At 42.1% G+C, this 27,837-nt stretch overlaps 1 protein-coding gene across 2 annotated transcripts in view; it reads right to left on the bottom strand.

Annotated features, from left to right (window-relative positions):
- The window catches only part of LOC309333537 (ubiquitin carboxyl-terminal hydrolase 12-A-like), a 54,667-nt gene extending 30,817 nt beyond the window's left edge, over positions 1–23,850 (bottom strand). Inside the window, exons 1-2 of one of the 2 annotated variants that reach the window (XM_081847206.1) lie at positions 23,244–23,850; positions 7,530–7,610 (exon numbers count right to left, since the gene is read on the bottom strand). In XM_081847206.1, coding sequence (XP_081703332.1) covers positions 7,530–7,610; positions 23,244–23,246 — 84 coding nt within the window. In that variant the 5' untranslated portion in view covers positions 23,247–23,850. The remainder of the gene's footprint in view (positions 1–7,529; positions 7,611–23,243) is intronic. The other variant, XM_081847207.1, reaches the window with a different exon arrangement.
- Positions 23,851–27,837: the final 3,987 nt, after the last annotated feature.

Here is a 27,837-nt window from a genome sequence, read left to right as displayed (position 1 = left end):
GCAACAATAGAAAAGGTAAAGGGTGCAGCTGTGTGTGTAGCTTCAACCCCCTCCACAATTTCAAACCAAGAATTCTCAAGAGAACTTTTGGCTCCGGTCTAAAATTAGATATCCTGTGATCTTGAAAATAGTTCCATAACAGCTGAGCAAGTGGGGAATAAACATTTTTGCTAGCATCGGAAAGGCTAACCTGATTGCACAGATTGTGGCAAAGCACCTGGTTTGTGGGCAGAAAGTCACAAGTCACAATCTCTTCTCTCCCACCAGCTGAAGGAGGTAGAATAACAGAATCACAGAACTGGATGGGAACCCAAGGTCAACTAGTCAAATCCGCTGAAGGGGCAGGGAAAAAAGAGAGCCCTGCTAGCCAGTGTAGAAGCAACTGCTGGCTAAATGGACTTATGGCTTGACTGTATAATTCAGTCTCATATGCACACTCTCAGAGGAGGAGGAGAACTCAGAAATAAATAGCACATACTGTGGAAACAAAGTCATTGGTGCAACATTTAAAATTGCTAGCTCTGTTAAACAAGTTGTGTTTCCCGTTTTGGTCAGCCTTCCTCAACCTGATACACTTATAAGATTTAAAACGAGGAATTCTAGCGTAACTTGTAGAGGCTTGGGTGAAGACAACTCCCCCCCGCCCCTTGTAAAGCCTTGTGATGTGGTTTGGCAGAGAAGGGGAAAAAACAATTGTCCTGCTAGATGCCGCTCAAGAGGGAGCAGACGCAATGCTTTTGCCGTGGGTTAAGACTAGTAAGCAGCTAGCTGGCTTGTGGGGAGGGCAAAGATTGTGGTTTCTGACACACAGTGGTACCGCTGAGAATACCCACCTCTCACCCCGAAACATGAAGCTGATATGATTGCTCCAAATAATCAAGCAGGCTGAGGTTTTCCCTCTGGGCCAGCTTATAGAGGGGATAGGTGGGTGGGAAACAATTCAAAGTTGCTGGTGTTTGACAGGGAAAGATGCCTTTGGGGGCAAAATGAGACATCCAGTTCACATTTCCTGTTTACAAGGATATATTGGCAATGTGCCGGAGATAGCTAGAAGCAGCTGTTTTGCATCTGTCACATTTGAAGGCTGTCTCATTTCATGGAAAAAAGGAGGATAGGGGCTGATGAGATACAGAATCTAGCAAGGAAGGATGCATCCTGGAGTGCTTGACCCTCAAGCCACTGAAGAATTAGATCCCTTTCTACATCAACAGAAGTCAGCCTGCTAGTTGTAAGAACTCTGCATACGGCACTTTCATCCCTCCCCCAAAGACACTGCCAAACATGTCACAGCATGATGGTTCCTTCACATCATCTGCTGGGCCAAGCTGAAGGAGGCCCCAACTGGAAAAACCCCACTGGACAACACTCCAAGGTCACAACAGTGGTGGAAAAATAATGTTTGCCACCATCCCTGCAAAAGAAAAGGTCCAAGACCAATAGCTCATCACAGAACCATCAGCTGCCTTAGAGAAATGTTGTGGCAGTTCCTACCCTACGGCTGCTGAAGACCTGCATGCTCTAACAGAAATGAAGGACCACAGGCCAAGGAGCACACATATCAGCCTGTGGTCAGGGAGTACACATATCACCAGCTCCCAGTTGGCGTGAGAGCCTCTGTGGGTCTTTGTTTTATATCATGTATTTGTTTTAGTGTTTTAATATTGTGAACTGCCTTAGTTGCCTTGGAAGAAAGGTGATATGTAAAAACAACAACATACCACCGAAACTCCCCTCCATTGTCCCTGCTGGTAATAAGTGCTCTGAATGGACATAGCCAAGCGGGGCGGGCAGTTGAGCGCCCCCCCCCCAATCAAGTGAAAATAGAAATACTTAACTGACCAATCACGTTGGTTTTGCCCCCACCCTGACAAAAGTCCTGCTCCTTCCTAACAAAAATCCTGGCTATGCCTATGGTGCTCTGTGAATCCTGTTACTGCTTCCCTACCAATCTGTTGTTTTATAATTAGGGCACCCTGGAAAAAAGTGAAAACTGCAGCATTTCTGCACTTGCAAATGAAAAACTCTAACTTACTAGATCATGCAGCCAAATAATGTGTGCAAAATGTATTTCATTTATTTAATTATTTATTTCTCCCTGGAGTGATCTTGCTGGTGCATGATTTTCTAGTTGTGGCATCTGAGTTTTCACCTTCCAATAAGAGTCCTAGAGATATAAAAGCATGCAGCCCCAATGGAAGATTCATGCTACCCAGTGCTAGGCCAACATATCTACCCTGCCGAACACTAGACATTTGTACAGGGCCCATACATAGAGTGCACAGGTCCAATAAAGCCCCTCAAACTTGGGGAGAGGGGGGAAAAATCTACACTTGCCCAGTCATTTCTAGCAATGAATAAGTTTTTGTAAATTGACAAAAATAAGGAGCTGGTTCTTTCAGACTGTCAGTGTAATACAAATATTAACGTGTAATACAAATATTTTAACGCCATTAAAAGTGTTTGCAGGCTAGTTAACTTATTTAGAAACTTTCTTTTCTTGTTTTTCACGTCTGAAGGCTTTCCAAACAGCGAGCAGTAATTCAAAAGCACACAAAGACAACAATAAAAGTACAGCACCTAATGTTCTATAGCATCAAGCAAACTAAAGAACATAAATATCTAAAAGGTCATAAACAGGTTTTCACTTGACGCAGAAAAGACATCAGTCCTGTTGCCAGGCAAGCCTTCCTGATTCCAAGACTGGGGAATCACAACTCATAAGGCCCTGTCATGGTTCAACTCTGAAGGTCAACACCAAGGGTGATAATAATACGTAGGTGTGTGTATAAGACCCTGTGTATAAGACTATTTTGGGGGACTACAATTTAAGAAAATGGGGGGAGATGTCTCAGAGTTGTTGAGCTTCTTTTGGGGATGAAGTTATTGAGGTGGGGGGGGGATATGCCGATAATCACTCACCCAACTGACAAACACTACCAATCGCATGAGCCACAGAGCACTCAAAGTGTATGCCGGCTCGCCACCAGAAGCCAGCAACCGCACACCCACTTGCCACAGCGGTAGCCAATCCACAGCAGCCCTTGATGCAAACAAACATAACCCATCCAATTTACACAGCAACAGCTAATCCAAAGCAGCCCTTGCAGCAGACACCATTCACCCACCCAATCGCCGCTAACAAACTCCTGCTCGCGGCTGCAACTAATCCACCGCCCCCCCCCGTACTATCCATGTATAAGACGACCCCCCATTTTTAACATTAATTTTGAGTAAAAAAACTCATCATACACGGAAAAGTACAGTGGTACCTCAGGTTAAGTACTTAATTCATGCCAGAGGTCCGTACTTAACCTGAAACTGAAACTGTTCTTAACCTGAAACTGTTCTTAACCTGAAACTGTTCTTAACCTGAAGCACCACTTTAGCTAATGGGGCCTCTTGCTGCTGCCGCGCCGCCGGAGCACGATTTCTGTTCTCATCCTGAAGCAAAGTTCTTAACCTGAAGCACTATTTCTGGATTAGCAGAATCTGTAACCTGAAACGTATGTAACCTGAAGCGTATGTAACCCAAGGTACCATTGTACGGTATCTAGATATAGATATAGGTATAGGTATAGGTATAGATATAGATATAGATAGATATAGATATAGATATAGATATAGATATAGATATAGATATAGATATAGATATAGATATAGATATAGAGATATATATTCATTCATTCTAGGCATAATATATCTAGGCAGGTTCATGCAAGAGAACCTGCCTAGATGTATGTACACTAGTTTCAACACATTAGGTCCAGTCGTGGCCGACTCTGGGGTTGCGGCGCTCATCTCGCTTTATTGGCCGAGGGAGCCGGCGTACAGCTTCCGGGTGATGTGGCCAGCATGACTAAGCCGCTCCTTACGAACCAGAGTAGCGCACGGAAACACCGTTTACCTTCCCGCCGGAGCGGTCCCTATTTATCTACTTGCACTGTGGCATGCTTTTGAACTGCTAGGTTGGCAGGAGCAGGGACCGAGCAACAGGAGCTCACCCCGTCGTGGGGATTCGAACCACCGACCTTCTGATCGGCAAGTCCTAGGTTTTGTGGTTTAACCCACAGCGCCACCCGCATCCCTTTTCAACATATTTAGGGACTTACAAAAGTAGAAGCAGTACATTAGAATGAGTTTAGAAATGGGCCTGCAGCGAGAGCAGTTCTTTTGATCTGGCAAGATGTGATCCATATGACCATACCTTCTCAACAGGTGTTTCCAAAAGGCAGCCCGCAAGTGGGTGTTGAAAATTCCATAGAGGTCCATTATTGCTTATTTGTTAGGCAATTTGAAGTCAGAATCATTCACATCCACAGTGACTTGGATACCACTGTTTGCAGAGTTGCCAATGAATGTGCTCAGAGCATTGCCTAGTCATGTATTGTTGAATGAGTTTCAGTCTTGAAACCTAGACACAGATAAATTGCCTGGAGCAGTGTGGATCACCTCCTGCCTGCTAGATCAGACCAGAAGCCTATCTAGCACAAAACCGACCTCCTACCCAAAAGGAGAAAATACACAGGTACATGGATTGAATGATCCTCAGGATCCCTTCCAACCAGTGGTAGAAACTGAGATATGAAAGCTAGGACCTAAATGGCACCTTAAACGTAGGTTATGGGCACAACAATGGAATGTCTAGGTGTGCTTTTTTATAACAAGGAAACAAAGCTTAAAATGAACGAACTGCAGCTAAAATATTATGTTAATTTTTCACATGGTCTAGTCCTTCCCCTGCCCACCTCCTAATATTCTTAAGGGGGTCTCTTCTCCAGTCTTCAGAAAGTAGCTGGAAGTGGGGAGGCAGAAAAAGGTTCTCCTTTCCTTCCACTCTGCAATTTTAATCTGAAATCTTAGGCGCAGTATTGTGCCCAGAGCTCAGAAACTGCTCACACTAATGAAATTCCCTGTCACAAAATGCGCCTAGAACAATAGGAGTTTCGAACATTGCTTCTAAATCTACAGTTCTATGATTCTATTATATGTCTTACCTCTTTATTTCTCTGCTACAGGGCTCACAGCTTCAGAGAGGCAATTTAAATAGGATAACATCAAAGTCGGAAAAGGTTAAATACCTCCTCTAATACTAATGCACTGATCAAAACTGGAGTGCTCTGCACCTGCTTCAAAGTTGAGTGTTTAGCATTTGCTTAAATCCTGCAGATTCATGATGATATCTCCCATGTCACATCTTAGAAGCAGCCAAACAGGCAACAAAGAAGCAGACAAAAACCTCAGCTTGCTCTAAAGCACTTGAGAGACCTGCAAGAAGGCTTTAGCCCTGGAGCTTAAAACCTGGCTGTAAAGGAAGCAAGTCGTCACGGTGATGGGCTCTCGCAGCCATCCCATATGCGTCTACGAAGATAACAAGTGGAAATAATAATAATAATAATAATAATAATAATAATAATAATATTTTTTTATTTATACCCCACCCTACCCAGCCAAGGCCGGGCTCAGAGCGGCTTACAAGCAATAATAAAAACAAGATGAATGATTGCAACTTTAAAACAAAAATAAAATGCAACATTAAAATAATGGAACATTAAAATATTAAAATGTAGCCTCATCGCAGAAGGAGAAGGAAAAGAAAAAAGAAAGAGAGGGAGGGAGAGAATCAAATTGGCTCCAAGCCAAAGTCCAGGCGGAACAACTCTGTCTTACAGGCCCTGCAGAAAGAAATCAGATCCTGCAGGGCCCTGGTCTCATGAGGCAGAGTGTTCCACCAGGCCCTGGCTCTCGTTGAAGCCAATCTAACTTCCTTGGGGCCCGGGACCTCTAGGGTGTTGCTATTTATGGACCTTGAGGCTCTCCGTGGGGCATACCGGGAGAGGCGGTCCCGTAGGTACAAGGGTCCTAGGCCGTGAAGGGCTTTAAAGGTCAAAAGCAGCACCTTAAATCTGACCCTGTACTCCACCGGGAGCCAGTGCAGCTGGAAAAGCACTGGGTGAATATGCTGCCATGGCAGAGACCCCGTGAGGAGCCTCACTGCAGCATTCTGCACCCGCTGGAGTTTCTGGGACAGCTTCAAGGGCAGCCCCGCGTAGAGCGAAATGCAGCCTTTAAAACTTGGCACACTTCCAGGAAGTAATGCTGCCTTTCAAATCATTACAAAACATGACGGAGGACCTGTAAGGATAATAAAACAGTAGGACTGAAGAAGCAGCTCCTTCTGACCAAAAAAGGCAGGAGGAGGAGCAAAAAACCACTGCAGGAAATATTATGTCAAACATTTCTCCATGTGAATACTGCGGGTGGTAAGAAGCATTTTTGGGGATCCTCTTCCTGCTATCCTGCTATTTGTATTGTAGCCAAAGCTTGCCTTCCATCTCCCCCAATGTCAAAGTTCTAGAATGGCTGTTGTCTACCCCGAGGGAGGACAAGCCAGCTTGTAAAGTTGTTTCACACCTGAAATTGTTGTCACAAAACATGCCACCAGTTTCATCAATTTGACATGACAACTGAACAAAAGTTTTGAAGTCTACACTGCGCCTTTGAGGGAATACTCAATCAAGTTATCCTTGCATGAAATGCTCTTTCCTCTCCCATGCCAAAACAACATCCATGAGTTGCTTCTGACTCCTTGCAAAGATGTAGCCTTCTGCCCAGGTTTCCACTGACCCATAAGGTTAGATCCTGCTATTATTGAAATTCTGTTTTTATCTGTACAATATTGCTTTAATGGTTTCTATGTCACATATCTGTTTTATTGATACTGTCTTACTGTTTTATGTTTTATACATTTGGATACAACTTAGAGATTATTAAATATTAAACAGTTGAAAAAAGACGTTTAAATACATAAAACTACTTGGGAGGCAGCCATAGGTCAAGACTATCTCAATAAGAGGTCCAATTTGGACAATTTCCTCAACCGTGCCCACCTGCCAATCAAATAACATCACATCAGCTGATGGGCAGGAGAGTGGTTCTGAATTTTGCATTGTTGTGGTTGCCTTTTCCCAGCAGGACTTAATCCCCAATTAACAGCTGACAGGTGAGTGGTTAAATCCTGCTCAGTCTGGCCTCTGACTGATTCAACATTCTACAGCCATTTGGGGGGGGGTGTTTTGCTTTGTTTTTGTTTTATTGTGTATTTTGTGTTCTCATTTTGTATTTTTAAGCGGTGAACCACCCTGTGATCTTTGGATGAAGGGTGGTCTATAAATTTAATAAATAATAATTACAATACATCAGCGGTAAAAAGTTTCGCTGAAATGTAATCTCTACTCTAGCATGTCTTTGTAAATACTTAGCATTTGCCCCAAAAGGAAAGCAACAGATATTTAAAAACCAACTCTCTTTAGTTTGCTTTTTTTTAAGCTCATCAAATAAATATAGATAAAAAGATGGAGCTTGCCCATCACAGGGTGCTAATTTAAGCCTCTTTCAATTTTGTATCAGTAGCAGCACCCACAGACTGAAGCTGCTCAGGAACAAATACTTTTCATTTTAGAATCCAAAAGGTGGAAGTAAGAAGGTATTATTAAATACAAACCCAGACCAGACACAGAAAAGCTACTCACATTAACCAAGCCAAAGTAATTTTCATCCCCAGGAATCTGTTCTACACCAATCTCTTTCTCCACAGCAGACGCACTGGAGCCCTGGAAGACAAAGGAAAGGAGTAGGGGGGGAAAGGCTTACATCATTTGCATCTCTAAGCAAGGAGAAATTATTAATGAATACACACAGAGATATAGAATATTCTGTTGTTATATAGGGTTCCCAGTAGTCTCTAGTGATCTTGTCTACAGCTTTCTAGTTCTGCAAATGCTGCAGACATCAGATGTTCTTATACCATGTGCTAAACTGTGATTAAAATGCCCTTAAGATCTACTGAACAGGGCAGGTATATGGCATCACAGATGCAAAGTCAAAGCAACATATATGTCCTTATGAATGTATGCATGTATATTTCAACCTTTCCACAAGGATCTCAAGGCAGCATACATGATTCTCTCTTCACTCCCACACAATAACCCTGTGAGGTAGGAAAGGCTGACAAATAGTGACTGGCTCACGATGATCCACAGAGGAATACCATCATCATCATCATTATCATCTCACCTTTTCCGCAGACTGGGTCTCAAGGAAGCTTACATAAATTTAAAAAACACAGATAAAATACAAAAAGCTAAAAGAGAATCCAATAAACAGAATCATCAGGAAGTCAGTAAACTCCACTAGAGTTAAAACAGTATAAAAAAAAATCTGTTAAAATACAAATAATAAAAAAGCACAGCAGAGAGTCCTTTCCTTAAAAATCAGTCAGCTCCAAAACGCCAATCAGAATAAAACAGTCTTCTCTTCTCTTCTCTTCTCAGATATATAAGTTTTAAATGAGAAATAAGATTAAATAAAGTAAAAGTGGATGGCTAATTGGTAAAAGAGAGAATGGAAAATTACAGTATATTAAGATAAGTTATAAGGATAAAAACAAGGATGAAGGATTTGCTGAAATATCTATTTGAAGTAGAATACAAAGAGGGGAGGTGTGAGGAGGTCAAGGAAATAAGTTAAGAAAGGGAACTATATTAAGGTTGGTTTTTTTATTGTATTTTTTTCTTTTTGGCTGTTTTTTGCTTTTTTATCTCTTTATTTTACTTTTCTTTTGGATATGTTGTGTTTCTGTATTCTGTGTTCCTTTTTGAATTTTTTTTTTTTTTTGAAAATTTGAATAAATATTATTGGGGGGGGGACAGTCTTCACCTGCCAGCGGAAGGATACCAAGGAGGGAGGCAGTCTACCTTCTCTAAAAAGGAAGTTCCAAAGTCTGGGAGCAAACATTGAGAAGGCCCTCTCAGGGTTAAGTGGAGATCTTAGCTTGGTCTCCCCAGACCTAGTTCAACAAGAACTTTGCACCAACATGAGCACTTTTTCCCAAGAGGTACTGAAACAGAAGGGTTTCCTGTAACCCCAAAAGCTAATGGAAGACTGTGTCATTACATAAAGTGCCCCCAAACCGCGCCAATTTAATGAAATTGTCTGTAAAGCAATTTAGGTCATGGAGAGACACTTCACACACATTTTTTTCCAAGTGGGAGAAAGGGGGAAGAATGCACTCTTATATAGGAAAATAAGAAGCTATCTATCTAGTTAGAACACTGTCTCCATCAAGCTTCCCCAATCTGGTGCCCTCAAGATGTTTGGGCCTACAATTCCCATCACCCCTAATTACTGACCATGCTGACTGGGGCAGTTGGGACTTTCAGTCTAAGACATCTAGAGGACACAAGGTTAGGGAAGTCTGCTCTACACTGATTGGGGGGAGCTCTTCAAGGTTTCAGACAGGAATCTCCTATTTGGAGATGTCAGGAATTGAACCTAGGGAAGAGGGAGGGACGTCTCATGAGCTAAATGGAAGCATGCTCTGACCCTCACCACAAATGTAGCTCCCCTAACCATGCTAAAACAACCGGAGTCACCAAACATTTCACATCCTTTGTTGGGACTACCTTGTGGGCTATTGCTCACATGCAAGAAACTCCTCACAACTTATTGTTCAGGTACTTGTCCCACTTGGAAGACTGCTACTGTGACCAAACAAGGCCTCCAATATGACTGCCAAGGCAGGAAACCAAGAAAGCCAGAGAGAGAAAGCCTTGTGACATTGATATAAAAGGAATTTGCAGCATAGTATTTCCAGCAACTTAAGGGCTTCTCAGAAGAGCTGGTTTAATGTTTAAAACATTTAAGAAATCTAACTAACTGCCTTCAAATCATTTTTGCAAGAAGTTAAAACAACTGTGTCAGAGGACCTTGACTTTGGAATTCACCTATCTGCTCAACTTCAGCGACTCAAGGTTGCAAACTTTGAACTTCTACTCAGTATCTCCAATTTGAAGAACAAGAAGCAAAGGAAGAGTCTTTGTTCTCCCCACTTCATCGCTCTTTCTGACCTTGCATTAACATCCTTTGTTCAGTCCTACAGTAAAGGCCACTTTCTAGATTATTCACACAAGCTGGTCTCATGTAAAGATTTTTATTACAACTGATCACCTCTTATACATCAAAAACTGTCAACAAAATTTACTATGCCTAAGTTTAAATGCCTGCCTTAAGAGTAAAATATCAAGGATATAGAGGTGACTTGCAGCTTGTGCACAGATAAGACTATGTGATTTCAACTTTATGCAGTTGAAGCGTCGCTAGTTGAAATCACACAAATTAAATGCAAAGACAGCAGCAGAGAGCTTAAAAGCTCTTTCTGCACCAGGTTTTCTTCAATAAGTTTGGGAGCTTAAAAACAGTCATCATACACCAGTAAGTGCTATACTGTGCTTTTTACACACCATTTTCCAGTTTTTAAAAGGTTGTTTTGACTATACGTGGTTTCATCCCAAAGCATAAGATGCCAGTCATCTGTATACAATGCTCCAAGGAGGGATGTTCACTTCTGTTGCAAATTTACGTGCCGTGTGGTAGACAGTTTTGAGAGAGCAAATTGATAAAGCATTATAGAATGCAATTTTATTCATTAAACCATTTAAACTGTATCAGCAATTATTAAGGATAACTCTTTGAAAATGATCCACAGATGGTACTACACACCTGTCCAAACAGCATATATTCAAAGCTTTGAAGAAATGTGGGGCAACTAACACATACTAGCATCTCTGGTGCTCTTACCCATGTGCCCTCTTCACAACTGTAAGCTGGGCAGTGGGGTGGGGTAAGTGATGACAAGCTACAACAATTAACTACTGTATAACATTGTTCGCTGCATTTAGGTTCCTGAAATTCATACTGATTGTGCAGCTAAAATATAACTGATAGAATTCTACAGGATTAGTGTGTGAAAACAGTCACGATCCAAGAATCCCCAGGCACGCACCTCTTGATGGTGGAGATGTCAGCTGCCATCCTGGTGCCTGGGCATCTTCACTTGGTCACAAGTGGCCAATAGTCAGGTGCTAAATGCGCCTGATGCCTGGCTAATTTCGAACACTGGTTTCAGTGCAACAGGTGTCTATAGATAGGCTTTATTTCCATTAAAAACCAACCACCACAACCAGAAAGCTTTGTTATTTTGAAGAAGCCTGCTGCTGCTGCTCCAGCAGCTAGTATTAATGCACTCCAGTCATTTCAGAATCCAAGGCCAATTGTTCACCCTAAGTGACAGGCGCAACTTTCTTTCACTTCTATTTTAAATGCACCTTTTTAAAGTGGTATTTTATTTGAAGAACAAGCTGTGGGCAACATGCATTTAATAAAATTAATAACCAACAGGAGGCAAGGAGCAAGCAGAAGTGACCTTTACGGGGAACATTATGGTTTCCTAGGAAAATGACAGGGCAGCGGTTAGCTAAATGTTTCAGAAAGCATCTGAAGGATTACACAGGCTGGCCACAAAACATAATGTGCTACAGGGCCTTTGGATTAGAAAATGGTTATTTAAGGCCAGGGGGTTGGGGGGCTACTTATAAAGGTGAAACCAACCCACCTTTGCTACTAAACTTCATACATACCAGGAGCTTCAGCCAATTTAGGGCAAGTCTTTAATACAAAATGTTTTATGATTATTTGTTTCATTTACACACCGTATTTTGAGATACATACTTAAATAGATATTACATTTTGCTTAAGAAGCAGCTCCTAGGGGAGACATTCCAAAGCCCTGAAAATTGAGCAGGTAAATGGGTGTTCACATTGTTTCATAGTGTTTTCCAACTTCATTCATACACCCATGATAAGAATGTGACTGTGGGAGGCAGCCTGCCGCAGAACCAAAACACAGTCTCTTGCTCAGGAGAACAAACATGCATTTCCCACGCAGCTTTCGTCATACAAATCCTTGGGGCAGAAGGATCAGGTATGAAATCCAACAGACCCTAAAGAGAAACGGCCAAGGCCAAAGACTACCAGAAAACCAGCAGGGCTGAGAAGTCAAAACAACAGCACACGATGCAGAGTCCATATATAGACTGCTGTATTTTCCAGTTTGAATTCTACAAGCACAAACTACTTCAAAAAGCAATTCAGTGACAGAGTCTAGCCCAAGCCAGCAAGCTGTTAAGAAAACCAGCAACAACCATCTTTAGCCAGACATGGAAGAATGCAGGATACTGGTTTATTTGACAAGTATGTTAGTACTCCCGAAGAGGGGGATTTAAGAATAACACTATATACAGATCGTAAAAATTGTCTATAGAATGTCCACATGAAACCAGCTTCACAGGCCCTGGAGGAGTCTTATCAGAAGCAAGTGACTCATAGCTGCACTTAAAGCTCAAAAAGGCTGGATCTAAACCAGACCCAGGTTCTTAATACAAAGCACACATTTGCCATGTTACTTTACTACTATGAGATGCAACAAAACTTCATCCAGTTATTTAAAGCCTCCTTTCCTACTTTATTTGCTGAAGAACTTCTTGTTCTCTCCCATCTTTCACAGAGTAATTGCTTTGCTACAACAGTTCATTTTACAGTGCAATGAAATCCATTCATGGGCAAAGTTAGAACTGATTTATTATCCTTGGCACATATAAAACCTTACTGTAAAGATTCTGAAGGCACATCCTCTGTTTGTGGTTCAAGGATGCAGAAGCCTTGCTCTTTTTCTTTTTCTTTTTAAAGACACTGCTCTGAGTAAAATATAAATTGCCACTTCTTGGCCATGTTTGCAGGTAACAATAAATCATAATGTTTAGTAAGTCACACCGTGAACTGCCCATGTGCTCCCGCTTCACTCCCCTCTTTGCGCAAGCGGATAAATGAACCACAAATGATATAGATTATCAGAACCTGGGATCAGGGTTTGTTTCGCCCCCAACAACAATCAGTAGTGAGCAGGGCCAGAACAACAAATGTAAATGTTACTTTTGTACAGCAGACTAGTTTCTATCCAGGAAAGGAAGAGGTATGGTCAGAGTTCTAGGACATATTCCAGACAGGCAAAACCCTCAAGAGCATGGAGCAGGCCAATGAGGGGTATAGCCAGGGAAGGAGTGTGGCCTGAGGAAACTGCTGAGGACCAGACAGAGAAGACCGAGGAGCCACATTTAGCCCCCGAGCTTGAGGTTCCTTACACCTCCTTTATGGCATAGTGCTATGATTCTATGTGTGAACATGGCCTTGAGTAAAATGTTGGGTTTTGTCAGCCTATTTTCACTTCAACGATTTAAAGAGTCCCAGAAGGTATTTACAGACAAAAGTCTTCAAAAAGAAATGCATAGTTTAAAACAAAGCAGCTAATTACAGCAGCAAAATTCACAGCTTAATTATTTGTATGTCTGGGAAGAAGTAAGGAAAGTGAGTATATAGGATTGCAGCCTTAGTATGTTAAGACAAAGCAATTTAAAACTTACGACTGATGAAAAAATACCCCAAAATGGTTTTTTAAAACATGTTACCTTTAATTTCTATTGCTTGTATAATTACAAACACCGAAGAGGGCATGTACCATCTTAAGGAGAACGCCTCCTTTATCTCCCATGCAGGATGCAATGCTTCATGCATCATCTAGAACACTGATATTCAACTGGTGGGCCTGATCCAAGAAGGGTTGCAACAGGAGCACTACCAGCATACAAATATATGGTTAAAGATTAATAAATGGGTCCTCAAATGCATGCTTGGGTTAAAAGTGGGTCCTAGGTCTGAAAAGGTTGAAGCCTACTGTTCAAGAACAATTTCCCTATTCTCTTTCCAAAATATTGTTTTCTTCCATATGGAAATTTAATAATTACTCAACTAAAACTCATGGGATAAGTCACTTCTCCGTTTAATTAGGTGATAACCATCCTAAATATTCTGGCTTCTCCTCTCTTTCAGCACACATGTAAATCTAGAATAAAGACTGCTAACATGTTATTTTTCCCAAGAGGTTTTATTGAACTTTGAAAAAAGATATACAAAAATTAATACCGTATATCCAATATCTTTCCAGAATTTTAAAGATAAAAAAACTAATCTAAATAAAAACACAAAGAAAAAAGAAAAGAAAAAAGAATAATTTCCCATTTTTGTCTGTCAGCTATATAGAGAGAATTAATCAAAACATCCACTCCAAGTGGATCCACCCAATTATTACACTTTCTGTAGACCACTAATTTCTTCAATCCTCAAACCCAGATATCACATGCTCATTTTCTTTTCACGCCAAAAATCTATAACAATCTTTAGTAAACTTCAACAATGATTTTTCTCAAATTAAACACATCAACTTCACCACAAATATCCATGGCATCCAAACCTCAACTCACATCCTTCTAGTTCCAAAAATCTCTTATTTCTCAATGTCAGCCATTCCTTCTTCCACCCTAAGCAACAAGCTGCAAAGTACAATTTCAAATCAGGTAAACCCAATCCTTTGCATCTTGCAATACTTTGGTTTTTTCTCCTGAAATAAAAACTTAGATTAATCTTTCTGTCATTGTTTAAACAGAAATCATTAGTCAAAATAGGTATTGTTTGAAATAAAGGCATCATTCTAGGCCACGGGTGTCAAACACAAGGCCTGCGGGCCGAATCCGGCCCGCCAGACCTTGTCATGTGGCCCATGTAGCCACCACCGGCCGCCAGCCTTCACCTTTTATTCTCGCTTTTTTTTTTTTTTTACACAAGAAAGCCGCCTCTTCAGCGCATGCGCGGCAGCCTACAAGCCAGAGAACGTCTGCCCTCTAGCGGCGCCGGCCGTTCTACACAGGAAACCTCCACTTTACATGCATTCAGGAAACCTCCACTTGTTTTTATATTGAGCGCATGCCATCCTGTGATGTGACAGATCCAACGGCTGCCTGAACCCTTCTCTCCTGTACTGTAAGTACATATGATGTATGGGGGGGGGGGGGAGGTCTTGATAGGTTAACCATTTCTCTTTGCCTGTCACCTCTTTTCTATAAAAGGCTTCTTGTGGTGAAATCCATAACAATGTCTTTGTACATCACCTAGGTTTATTTCTATTCCAGATTCTTAATAAGGCACATCTAATAAAGTTATTTTTGAAATCCACATTAACTTTTAACTTTAACGTACCACAAAACCAGAAATAGTGTCTTGGTTTGAGAATTTTACCTCGGTCTAAGAATGGAATCTGAATGGTGGAAGGGCACCAACGGCAGGAGGCCTCATTAGGGAAAGTGTGCCTCGGTTTAAGAACGGTTTTGGTTTAAGAATTGACTTCCAGAATGGATTAAGTTCGTAAATCGAGGTACCACTGTACCTTGGTTTTCAAACAACTTAGTTCACAAACAACTCGGAACTCAAACATCACAAACCCAGAAGTAGGTGTTCCAGTTTGCGAACTTTGCCTCGGAAGCTGAACATCCGGCGCGGCTTCCAATTGACTGCAGGACACTCCTGTGGCCAATCAGAAGCCGTGCCTTGGTTTCCAAATGTTTCGGAAGTTGGACGGATTTCCGGAACACATCCTGTTAGAAAATCAAGGTAGGACTGTATACCATTGATACATCAGTATATTTAAAAAATCTTTAAGACCATAACACAATGTAAATCTTAGCACTTTCATCCACATATGTTCCATCTATTACAACCAAAAAAATTCCACATTTAATCAAGTGTTAGATTAAATTTCAATTTCAACCAAAGTTTATACATTTTTGCAACAACATGTTCATCATTTGTACACAACTGTATTTCAAAATGTTTTTTTGTTCTACACCAAAGTCTTTTTATCCAGCTTGATTCTCCGCTAGTTGTAGATGAGAAAACCACTGGAAGCTATAACCTTCCAGTGCTAAAAGTTCCCGTGTTTTAATTTTACCATCTCCTTGGTTCCACTCTTAAGAAGTCTTGATAGGTTAACCATTTCTCTTTGCCTGTCACCTCTTTTCTATAAAAGGCTTCTTGTGCTGAAATCCATAACAATGTCTTTGTACATCACCTAGGTTTATTTCTATTCCAGATTCTTAATAAGGCACATCTAATAAAGTTATTTTTGAAATCCACATTAACTTTTAACTTTAACGTACCACAAATATCCATGGCATCCAAACCTCAACTCACATCCTTCTAGTTCCAAAAATCTCTTATTTCTCAATGTCAGCCATTCCTTCTTCCACCCTAAGCAACAAGCTGCAAAGTACAATTTCAAATCAGGTAAACCCAATCCTTTGCATCTTGCAATACTTTCGTGGTTTTTTCTCCTGAAATAAAAACTTAGATTAATCTTTCTGTCATTGTTTAAACAGAAATCATTAGTCAAAATAGGTATTGTTTGAAATAAAGGCATCATTCTAGGCCACGGGTGTCAAACACAAGGCCCGCGGGCCGAATCCGGCCCGCCAGACCTCGTCATGTGGCCCGTGTAGCCGCCACCGGCCGCCAGCCTTCACCTTTTATTCTCGCTTTTTTAAAAAAACACACAAGAAAGCCGCCTCTTCAGCACATGCGCGGCAGCCTACAAGCCAGAGAACGTCTGCCCTCTAGCGGCGCCGGCCGTTCTACACAGGAAACCTCCACTTTACATGCATTCAGGAAACCTCCACTTGTTTTTATATTGAGCGCATGCCATCCTGTGATGTGACAGATCCAACGGCTGCCTGAACCCTTCTCTCCTGTACTGTAAGTACATATGATGTATGTGGGGGGGGGTCTGCTTATTGGGGGGGTCTGCTTATTATTTTGCTTAAAATTTTATGATAATAAAGAGTGGACACATAGTCCTACAGATACAACCGCAAGATGAAGTTAATCCGTTCCGTGAGGCTCTTCGTATAGCGGTTTTTTCGTCTTGCGAAGCAAGCCCATTGACAGCTTAGCGGATTAGCGATATTAGCGGTTTAGCGGCTTTTAGCGGATCTGCTGATAAGCGGCTTATCAGCGGATCAGCTGATAAGCGGCTTAGGGCTTAGGAAAAGGGGGGGGGAGGGAAAAAACCCCACAGGAACTCGCAAGACATTTTCGTCTTGCGAAGCAAGCCCATAGGGAAATTCGTTTTGCGAAGTGCCTCCAAAACGGAAAACCCTTTCGTCTAGCGGGTTTTCCGTCTTGCGAGGCGTTCGTCTTGCGGGGCACCACTGTACAATTTGACATTTGACATAACAACATCCAAATATTTTACTTTTTCCCAATTTGGAGCCCTGGTTTCTTCAACAAAACCTTCTGATCTTCTGTTGTCATATTCTTTATTAACATTTTCATTTTCTGGTGATTAACCTTAAAGCCTGGTAACATATCAAAATTAGTTTATACATAAGAATCTCTACTCCCTGTAGCAGATTTTCCAGAACTAACATCAAGTTTCCATCAAATGCCTGTTACTTATAAGTTTCTTTTTGGATCTTTACTCTCATCATTCTCTCATATTGTGTAATGTCTCTTAGCAAGACTACCAAGACCAAAATGAAAAGCAGTGGGAACCATGGACACCCTTGCCTTGTCCCCTTCTATATTTTGCATGGTTTTATCAGTTCTCCATTAACAATTATCTGGGCCTTGTGTGATGTATAAATAGGTATTATCCATTTAATAAAGTTATCTCCAAAGTTCATTTCTTGCTATACTCTAAACAAGAATACCCAATTCACATTGTCAAAGGCTTTTCCTGCATTCCAAAATATCAAAGCAGCTTGCTTCTCACTGTGGCAATTCAGATATTCCAAAATACATAATGTGTTCCAGGCGACGTCTCTTGGCCAATAGCCACATTGATCATGAATGAAATTTTTTAAAAACTTTTTAAATCTTTGTGACAAAATCAATGTAAATAATTTATTATCATTGTTCAATAAAGGTCAATAATTTTTCACTAAAGTAAACCCTGGAATGTAGTTCTGTGAGCCAATTTGCCCAGCCACTGAACCATTATCTCCCACATGTGAAGAACTGTGGGCATTCCACTCCTGTACACAGAGCATAGGCTGGATCATGCTTGTCCTTCTCCTGTGAAGCAATCTTCTGAGCATCAAGAACTGTCATGATGGCTACGGTCTCCCTCCGTTGCTGGAGGCAGCAATGCTCATGAATAGAAGTTGTTGGAAACCACAGGAAGGGAGAGGGCTCTTGTACTTGCTGGTTTCCCACAAGCATCTAGCTGGTTACTGTAAGAACAGGATGCTGGACTAGAATGACAGCTTGGCCAGATCCTGCAGGACTGTTCTTAGGTTCTTAATCAACTCCTGCTCCTTACCTGATCATTCCTCCTTCATTCCTATCCCATAGTCAGTGGAAGAAGAGACTAGGACACTGCAATTAAGCTTCACTTCTCAAAACATCTGAATCACAGGTCTTTCTCCTTTAAAAGCTATGAGCACTAGCCAGCTTTAAAAATGGCTTGTTATTGGCTTATGAATACTCACTTATATTGGAGACACCACAATCCTTGGCTCAGATGTGGTAGGGAGTCATGCTTGTTTGTCATGATTGTTTTTTGTGCTTGTGCCAAGGGAGAAATGAAGCAAGAGCAACCGGGCAGTGTGCACAAGCATGCTGCTCATTTCCAAGAAACCAGGGCTCGAGGTAATCTGTCAAGGGCTACATGCTGGGTAGGACCAAAGCAAGCAGTGGTCTAGAACACCAAGCAAAGTATGTGTCTGCCCCTCTTTCTTTCTTTCTCCCATCCAATCCCTTTTCTCTTTTTCTGACATTTCGCTATCTCTCTCCCCCACCTAAGCCTTCACACCGTGCAAGATATTGGACATGGGGCAGATTACTCTTGCAAGAGATCTGAACTGACTGCTTGCTGAAGGCTTTTGAAATTAGGAACAACAGGCTGCCTACCTAAGCAAGAAATGGGGCATTCTGTGACATGCAACTACAATTCCCTTCACTATTTTTTTGCCTTCAGAAATGAAATTAATAGTTATTATTGTACTGTTACTTGTTCTGACACTCTGTTTTGACTCTCCTGCTGTTATTCCTATTTGACTGCTGCTATTTTTGCCAAATGATTGCTAGATTTATTTTTAAGACTGTAATTGCGTGAACTGTTTTGAAATCTCTTTTTCTTTTTTGTAAAACCACATTGGGGGCAGTTATGGTGGAAGGATGGTCCATAAATACAGCAAGTAAAATAATCATCAATAATGTCTTTCATTATAAAATGTATAGCCAGTGCAGTTATTCACTTTTCTGGTAAAATTCAAAAGGATATGGATTGAGGGGTGTGTATTTATAAAACAAAGATAACTACATTCTCTTAAGCAAAATAGGCTGGGGAAGGTTGTCAGGCTATTGCAAGAACAGATGCAGCCAAGAGCTACAGATAGAAAGTACTTTGCTTTGGAATCAAAGTGGGCTTCAAGAGCACATAATTAATTACACTGGAGCTTGAGAATGTTCAAAGCATGGATGGAAATGGGAGAAGATGGGTAGAGCATGACTCCTTGGGGAGGGAGTATGGAGATATGAGCATGCCACCTTTGTCCCATCTGTATCAATACTTCTTCAGATTTACTGTTCTCTCAGCCCTCCATCTGCTATGCTTAATTGTGGCAGTGCATGCAAGTGCTCTGGTCATTTATATTTAAGGCAACTTAATGTCAAGTATTATTATTACTATTATTACTATTATTACTATTACTATTATTATTACTATTATTATTATTATTATTATTATTATTATTATTATTATTATATTTATCACATTTCTATTCCACAATGGAGATAAAGATGGTTTACATGGTGTTCCTGGGTGTTCTCCCATCCTGGCACAGACCAAACCCAGACCTGATAAGCATCCTTTCAACCATGCCTTTTCCCTTGATGTTAATCAGGTCCCACTTCATTAGAATGGATCACCTTCATAGTTTTCCATTGCCAAGCAAGGGCTTGATCTCCCACACAGGATGCTTATTGTATCTTTTTAAATTCTCATTTCTCTTTTTCCTCCATGGTTCCCAACTATAAATCCATCATCTCAAGACATCATTAGACAAATGCCACAGCAGCATTATGCACTCCAAAGCATTTTAACAGATGTACATATTTTTAACAAGCAACAATCACTCCCCTCATAATCTCCCTCTGCATGCTGAAGATGGAGAAAAGCTATTGGGTGTCAGAAGGCAGAACTGCTCAACTCAACAGCTACTTTGCTTCTGTCTCCACCCAAAATGAAGGCAGTACCCAACCTGGCAATAATAGAATAAACGATGCAAGGTGGGGCTGCAGCCCAAGACAGGAAAAAAGGTGGTAAGGAAACATCTAGCTGCCTTATATGAATTTAAATCTCCAGGACCTGATGAGATGCATCCAAGGGTACTAAAGGTGCTTCCACATGTAATCTCAGAACCTCTGGTCTATAACCTTTGAGAATTCTAGAAAAGGTGAGGTCCCTGCAGGCAGGAGGTGGGCAAAAAGTTGTCCCCATCTTCAAAAGGGAGAGGAAGAAGTCCCAGATAACTACCAACTAGTGAGCTTATTGATAGAAGGAAAGGTCCTAGAACAGCTTATTAAATAATTGATCTGTGAGCACTTAGAAAAGGATGATGTGATTATTAAAACCCAGCATGGGTTTCTCAAAAACAAGTCAGGCCTGACAAATAACATTTCTTTATTTGATAGAGTTACAAGCTGTGAATGTGGTGTATCTTGATTTCAGTAAGGCTCTTGACAAAGTCCCCCATGATATTCTTGTGGAGAAACTGGTAAAATATAGACTGGACAAGGTAACCTTTAGGTGAATTTGTAGCTGGCTGAGTGTCTGAATCCAGAGAGTGCTTACTAGTTATTCGTTGTTATCCTGGAAAACAGGGACAAGTTGAGTATTGTAGGATTCTGTCCTGGGTCCGTTTTTGTTCAATGTCTATCTAAATGAGTTGGGTGAAAGAACTGAGACGATGCTGATCCAAACTGCAGATGGCACTAAACTGGGAGGGGTAACTAATGCAGCTGAAGAAAGAAACAGGATGCAATATGACCTTAACAGATTGGAGAACTGGGCTAAAATGAACAAAATAAATTTCAGTAGGGACATACGTCATCTTCTGCACTTAGGCAGGAATAACCAGCTGCACAAAGATAAGATGGAGGACACCTGGCTTGCCAGTAGTACATGTGAAAAGGATCTGGAGGTCTTAGTAGACCACACGTTTAACATGAGTCTACAGTGTGATGCAGCAACAAAAAAAGCTAATGCTATTCTAGACTGCATCAACAGAAGTCTAGTGTCTTGATGAAGAGAAGTAATAGTACCACTTTATTCTGCCTTGGTCAGACCACATCAGCTATGAAAAGCCACCTCACAGGAGGAGAAAGATCTGGAATAACTGAAGATGACACCAGCTCGAAAGAGAACCTGGAAGAACTTTCAAGGGAATTGATGAGAAACCCAGCTTTTGCTGGACTCCAGCTCCCAACAGCCCCAGCCAGCATGGCCAGTGGTCAGGGATAACTGGGGGTGTAATCCAGCAACATATAAATGGCCACAGGTATCCTACGTGTTCCAGGGTATGACTACAAAGGGCAGGTGCAATAAAGTTTCCGGGAAGTATCGTGAGGGCCTAATTATATGTTAAGCTGCATTACTCTGATGATGGGCCCCCCTACACCATTGCAAAAAAGAAAGATGAAACAGGAGAAACTTTGCAATAGAGAACAGCAGTTCTTTAATCCTTCTCTTTCCGACTTTTCCCATACCTGTTTCATCCCCAACAGGGTTCCAGAGGCAAATGTAGGTAAGAAACACATGAAAGAACAAAAGCAGTGTGGAAAGAGTCCAGGAGAATGGGTACACATTGAATAATGATGCATGGACTGAAGATGCAGGATACGGCAGCCTTGCTGGTCAATGCTTGGATTCCCTGGAAACATAATGCACAACACTGCCCCGAGTTCCACAATGGAAGCAAATTGGGATATAAATGCAATAAATAAGATTAAGACAGGTACCTAAAAAGAAGAGAACAAAAACACCAAGTAGGAACTTCTGATATTTACTGGAGAAAGTTTGGCATGGAAAGTATCTAGGAGAAAGGAGGATGCTATACAAAACAAAGGTTGGGAAAGGGATATTGATGCAACCTAAAGGTACAATATCCATTACGGATTGCACAGAGAAAGGGAAAGAAGGAACCAGTGAGTTCTGATTTGGCAAAAAAAAAAAAAAAAAAAAAAAAGAAGCTTTCAGCAAAAGATAGGAAGATGAGGAAAAAGAAAAAAAATGCAATCTCTTCCACTGTTTCCAGAAATTTGACCTCTACTTTCAGCTTCCTGCTTCACATATCCAGCAAGTCCCACCCAGAAAACAATTAAGTGGAGAAAAGTATGTTAGAAACCCTTTTGTCAGTTATTTATAATTCACTGACCCTCCACATCCAGGCTGCAAACTCCCATTGCAGCTGCGCTCCACGCATAAAGCTAATTCAATGAATACATGCATGATCCCCATAGATGACAAATGCACAGACTTGTTTCACACCATTTCCTACACATAAATGTTTTGTACATGAAATAGCCTTAGGATAAGGGGTGATATTAACTATGGGGGGGAAGGAAGGTTTACAAGAGCTTCTTCTTGAAGCAAACTTTCAGAGGTAAAATCTTGGCAAGCCAGTTTGATATGAAAGGTGCAGACGGGTGGTATTGCTAGGAAGAAGTAGGTAGAATTTTATTCTCAGCTGCAAAAATGGGAGGATGTAAAGCCAGAAAACAAACACAGAGATGCACAAAAAAATAACATGTTTGATAATCTTCCCTATTTTCAAATGTGTCACTCTTGGGAAGGGAGACCGTTTAAACATATTTTTTTAAAAAAAATCAACTTCATCCTTTTGAAATGGATGCTGTCCTTCATGAGGCAGTGTGGGACAGGTGTGCCAGGAAGTGGAGGAACAACTATGCATATGTGCTAAGAGCTACACACTTTGGGCTGCACCCAACTAAGTTCCACTCAAAACGTACCCACTGAGATTCAGACATGACTATGATTTCAATGGGTATACTTAATACCCACCCAACTTAGTTGGATGCACAGTCGTTTCTTTTAAAAAAAGAAAAAGCTGATGCTTCCCTTTAGCGGGTGTCGGGAGGAAGTGGAGAAGAACTCTGCATGTGCTCAAAACACACGCGGGACAACAGAATTCGGAGGACGCGGAGTGTTTAAAAGTTGGTCGCCGTAGTCCTACAGGGCAGGGCTTTCATTTATTTTATTTGTTTACCCACCTACTTATTGCCCTCTCCAGTTTCTATCCCGGCCAATTTAAGAAGGGGAGTCATGCTTGGAGAGGGAGGGAGAAGGGTGCTGACAGGGGGCGGGGAGGAGAAGGGGAGCTCCTATGGGGTAGAATCCCCCTGTGAGACAGAGGGGGGATTGGAGCCCATTCTCCACCCCTTACCATGGTAAGGCGAGTTTTCGGACCGTCACCGGCATTACCATCCACCCGCCATGGTGGTTCCCGCCGTCACTAGAGCACCCGCTGAAGCGCTCCGGGCAGCCACGCGTTCTTCGCCCAAATGGCTCCGGCGTCCCTTCCACAAGTCCGAAATATACCGTAAGTTCCGGCGTCCCGTTCCCACCTCCCCGCACCTCCTTGTGGGAACAGGAGAAACTCATCCTGCACCTACTTCGCTGCTTGTATTCCGCCTTTCCATTTCCACTCGCGCCTCCGTTTACAGGCGGACTGATTAACTATTAAGCCTAAGCCATGGTCCTATATACTGTACAGGGTTGTTTTTATGTTTTTATGTTGTTTCCAACCACTCCCATCAACCACGACCACTGGCCTTGCAGACTGGGGCTGGTGGGAGCTGAAATCCATCGGCACATGGCGGGCCACAGGTTCCCTCCTCGTGCTAGGTCCTCGCGGTTTTTAAAGGAAGCGATGTATTCGATTTCCCAGTGCAGCCACGAAGCTCACTGGGTGATCGTGGGCCATTCAGTCTTTCTTTGCCTTCCCTTTACAGGCTGGTTGTTTGTTGTTGTGGGGGGGGGGTAAAGAAACCCACTTATATACCCAGCCAAATGGGCGATGTATAAATAATAAAATAATTTGTTATTATTATTAACTTTATCTTCAACCCCTTGGAGGAATGACAGAAGAATTAAAAAAAACTGAAGGAACTTTTGCAGTGGATCATTTATGTATGAAGGTTTTCTCTTATATTTCAGCGTACATGGCTTTACAGGTATTTAGGTTGTTCTGCTTAGGCCACTAGCTCCTTTCCTCTTAGCCCCCCAATTCAATCTGGGCTTTCCCCACCCTGTTACCTGAGGACATAATTAGCATTCACCCCCCACCTTCACCTCCATGCTCAACAAGTTTCTTCGGCTGCACTGAAATCAATCTGTCCATCTAAGTTTGCTAAGGAATTGCATTATAGCCTAGGAGTTCAAATGTGTGTGCATCTGCTCAGAGGTAAGCCCCATGGACATTCCTCTGCTGGCTTACTCAGAAGTAAGTCCTTGTTCAGTGGAACTTACTCCCAAATAAGATTGCAAAAAGCCCCACAGTATAATGGGGCATATTAGTCTGAAGTATATAAAATTGGGGTTGCAACTGTGCACACGATACATTTCCGCATTGTTTTGGAAGTGGGTCACTTTCATTTCTGCAGGGATCACATTTTCATGAGACAATCCCCTTATGAGTGTCTACTCAGAAACAAATCTCAGAGACACTGTTGGCCAAAATGGAAATGAGCCGAAATGGGAATATACTACCCCCTGCCACCATGCCCCCCCCCACTTTTACTGCTGCCAGAACACCTCCCTCTCTCCAAACTTGGTGAAAGCAGGTACATTTGCTCTTTTCTGCCCCAGGCACAGAGAAGTTGAGGTGAATCTGTGGGTAAGGTGAGCTTCAAGGGGAGTGGCAAGACCTTTCTGCCCAAATTCAAACTGTTTTTACATACACTTAAGTAGTGTTGAGAGGAGCCAAGACTCCATGGCCACCACCCTATTTTCCAGGGAGCTTACATGGAGATAGAGACACAAAGTGAGAAGGTACGAAAAACACGTCGTGGTGGTGGTGAGAGAAGGAGTAACTGGGAAAAGGCCAGATTCAGATTAAGCTCTGCCTCTCCTCACAGATTCTCCCCTTTCTCAGTCAGCTTCCCCTTCTCTCTGCCTCCTATTCCTTTCCTCCATGTCAGTGCCAGCTGCAAAATCAGCAAGAAGGAACTATCTCCAACCACTACAAGGCCACCAGTATCTCAGGGATATGCAACAGCAAGGTGAAGTCGGGGTATCTGCAAATCCTGTTATGTTCTGGTCCACCAGAACATAACAGGGGTGATGACAACAAAGTGTTTCTCCCCTTCATCCTGCCGCCACCTCGGCCAAGAGAAGAAAGCCTCAGGGGTGGGAGTGGGGAATGAACAGGAATGAGCATAGATGGAGCAAGCTATGAGGGGACAGGGAGTGGGGTTGTGGAAACTGCGAGGGGATGGGAGAACGGGCTGTGTGAACTCCACAGATGGATGCAGTAATGCTTCTGAATACCAGCTGCAAGAAACCATGGGAGGGGAGGGTGCTCTTGTGCCCTGCTTAGGGTATATGGTTGGCCACTGTGAGAACAGGATTCTGGACCAGATGGACCAATGGCCTGATCCAGCAGGCTCTTATATTCTTATCTAGGAGGGAGGGGAGGGTTTCGGGGGTAAGCTGTAAGGGAAGGGCTTTGGGGCGAGGTGTACAGGGAGGGGGTTAGCAAAGGTTATGGAGCTTGGGGGGTGTGACAGGAAGGCAGGGTTGGTGAGCAATGTGAGCAGAGGTGGCAGGGCCTACTGAGTTTTTAAGAGACACAGCACTAGATATCCCCCACTTTCTCTTTGACGCCTAATCCTAGCCACGTTGATATGGAAGATCAACTTAGATGGCTTCAAAATGGAGGATATGATGATCAATGGCTACTAGCCACAATGGGTATGGTGTACCTCCACTTTTGGAGTCAATATACCTCCGACTACCAGTTGCTGGGGAATCACAGGTGTGGAGTGTGATGTTATGCTCTGGTCCTGCTTGAGTGTTTCCCATGGGCACCTGTTTGGCCACTATGAGAACAGGTTGCTGGACTAGATGGGACATGGACATGATCCAACAGGGGGCTGCTCATGTTCTTCAGAGAGTCTCATTGATTGCAGTGGGTCGGGGTTCCTAATAAAATTGCAGCCTTTCTTTAAATATCTGCATTGGTGGAAGGGGGTGGCAGCTGTGGGAGAAGTTTTTCTAGTTGTGTTTGCAGAGCATTTCATCATCATTAGAGTCTGTGTTGCTTTTGGCTGTGGATTTAAAAATGTGTTTTTAGTTATATTTTGCTTGGCACCCAGGCAGCCTCAAGCAACAATAGAACTCCAAAAATAACATTTTATACTGCTTTACACTTGAGGCTCTCAGTGTATTTTTAACAATTGCAATTAAATTGCACTGGAACAAGACTATTGTATTTGCAGAACAGAGCTGCACAGAGGCACAAGCAGGAGAACAGAGAGGCTAAAGGGATTTCTGTTAATCATGTCAGCAAGAACTAGGAGCGGAAATGTTAATCTCTCAGGCCTATCCACACTTACCTTTCCTCTGCTCTTTCTAGGCACGGTCCACATTTAAAAGCTCCATGTCTGAGTGCTTTTGTTTTTGTATTGTTTTGTTTACCCCACAGCTTTCCCCACAAAAAGCTGCTCTTAAAAGCTCAATTGGAGCAAACAGCAGTCCACGGAAAAGCCAGATTGCTGTTTGGTTTCACTTCAGTTTAAAGTGTATATTTCCACAGGGAAAGTTGGAGAGGAACCCACATTTGAGCACAGAGGATTAAAGTGTAAGAATGAGGCAAAAGGTAAATGTGGATAAGTTCATCTTCGTATTCCAGCCACAGGCAATCTGCTTTTCTACTCATTAACACTTGGAACACCCTTCAGTTCTATATTGTAGCCCTATCTGGGCATTATAACTCTGCTTAAATAATGTGTGTCAGGGAAATGGGGGCAGACACCACCCCCACCATTCATGCATGTGTGTCCTGCCCACTGAGCAAATACATTTGAAGGTGGGGGATATAAGACTGGAATTAAATGGAAATTGGAGTTGGTACCACAAGCGAGCATAGTTGGGCATCTGTGGATGGTTGCTCCTCAGCAGGGGGCCCACTAACAATAAGTCCCTTGACCTGCTGCAGTGAAGCAGGTCACTTCTGTGGAAATTTTATTAGATGCACGCAAAATGACCACAGTGGCAATAATTCATGATATCGCAATCGTTTTAGCATTGCTGAATAAAAGTGGCACCATACATTAAACCAGCCTACTCCAGCCTGATGCCCTCTAGTTTATGCTGTTGGACTCCCATCAGTCCTAGCCAGCATGCAACAATCGGAGGTGATAGGAGTTGCAATCCAACAGCATTTGAATGGTATTGGGTTGAGGAAAGTTCATCTAAGCTCTAACTGAATTGTGAGACTGTGATATTTCCATTTTATTGCCATTTAACTCCATTGTCTACATCCCCCCTAACCCTACATTCATGTGGGCATAATACACCAGAAAACTGCAGATCATAGCGCAACACGAGTTTTAGTCTACAGCCATCATAAAATGTGCTAGTTCTTAATGTGCCACAAGACTCTTTGTTGTGTATTTGAGTTTTCTGCAAGCACAGAGGCTACCAGTCTCACAAGTTTAATAACCTTTGGTTAAATAACCTTTGAACCTTCAATTTTCCAAAAAGACTTTTAAGGGAATATTTTTATCCCAATGTGTTGCTACTGGAAATTGTTTAACGTGTGATTTTATTGTAAAATCACTTCAGGGTGTTTTATGAGAAGCAATTCATAATTGAATTGAAATCTAGTGCTAATACTAATGACTAAAAAACTCCCTTCCATCAGGGTATTTCCTATGTTCTTTCAAACATTCCAAACTTGTTACTTGTTTACAATCCTACCACTTAATCAGGGAATGTTCTTTTTTTGGTTTTCACTCTGTGGCTGAAGCCTTAGA

The sequence above is a fragment of the Podarcis erhardii genome (assembly GCF_964252035.2).
Source record: "Podarcis erhardii genome assembly, chromosome: Z".
Classification (NCBI taxonomy): Eukaryota; Metazoa; Chordata; class Lepidosauria; order Squamata; family Lacertidae; genus Podarcis; species Podarcis erhardii.
Note: the sequence above shows the minus strand (reverse complement) of the source record. Positions and strands in the feature narration are given on the sequence as shown.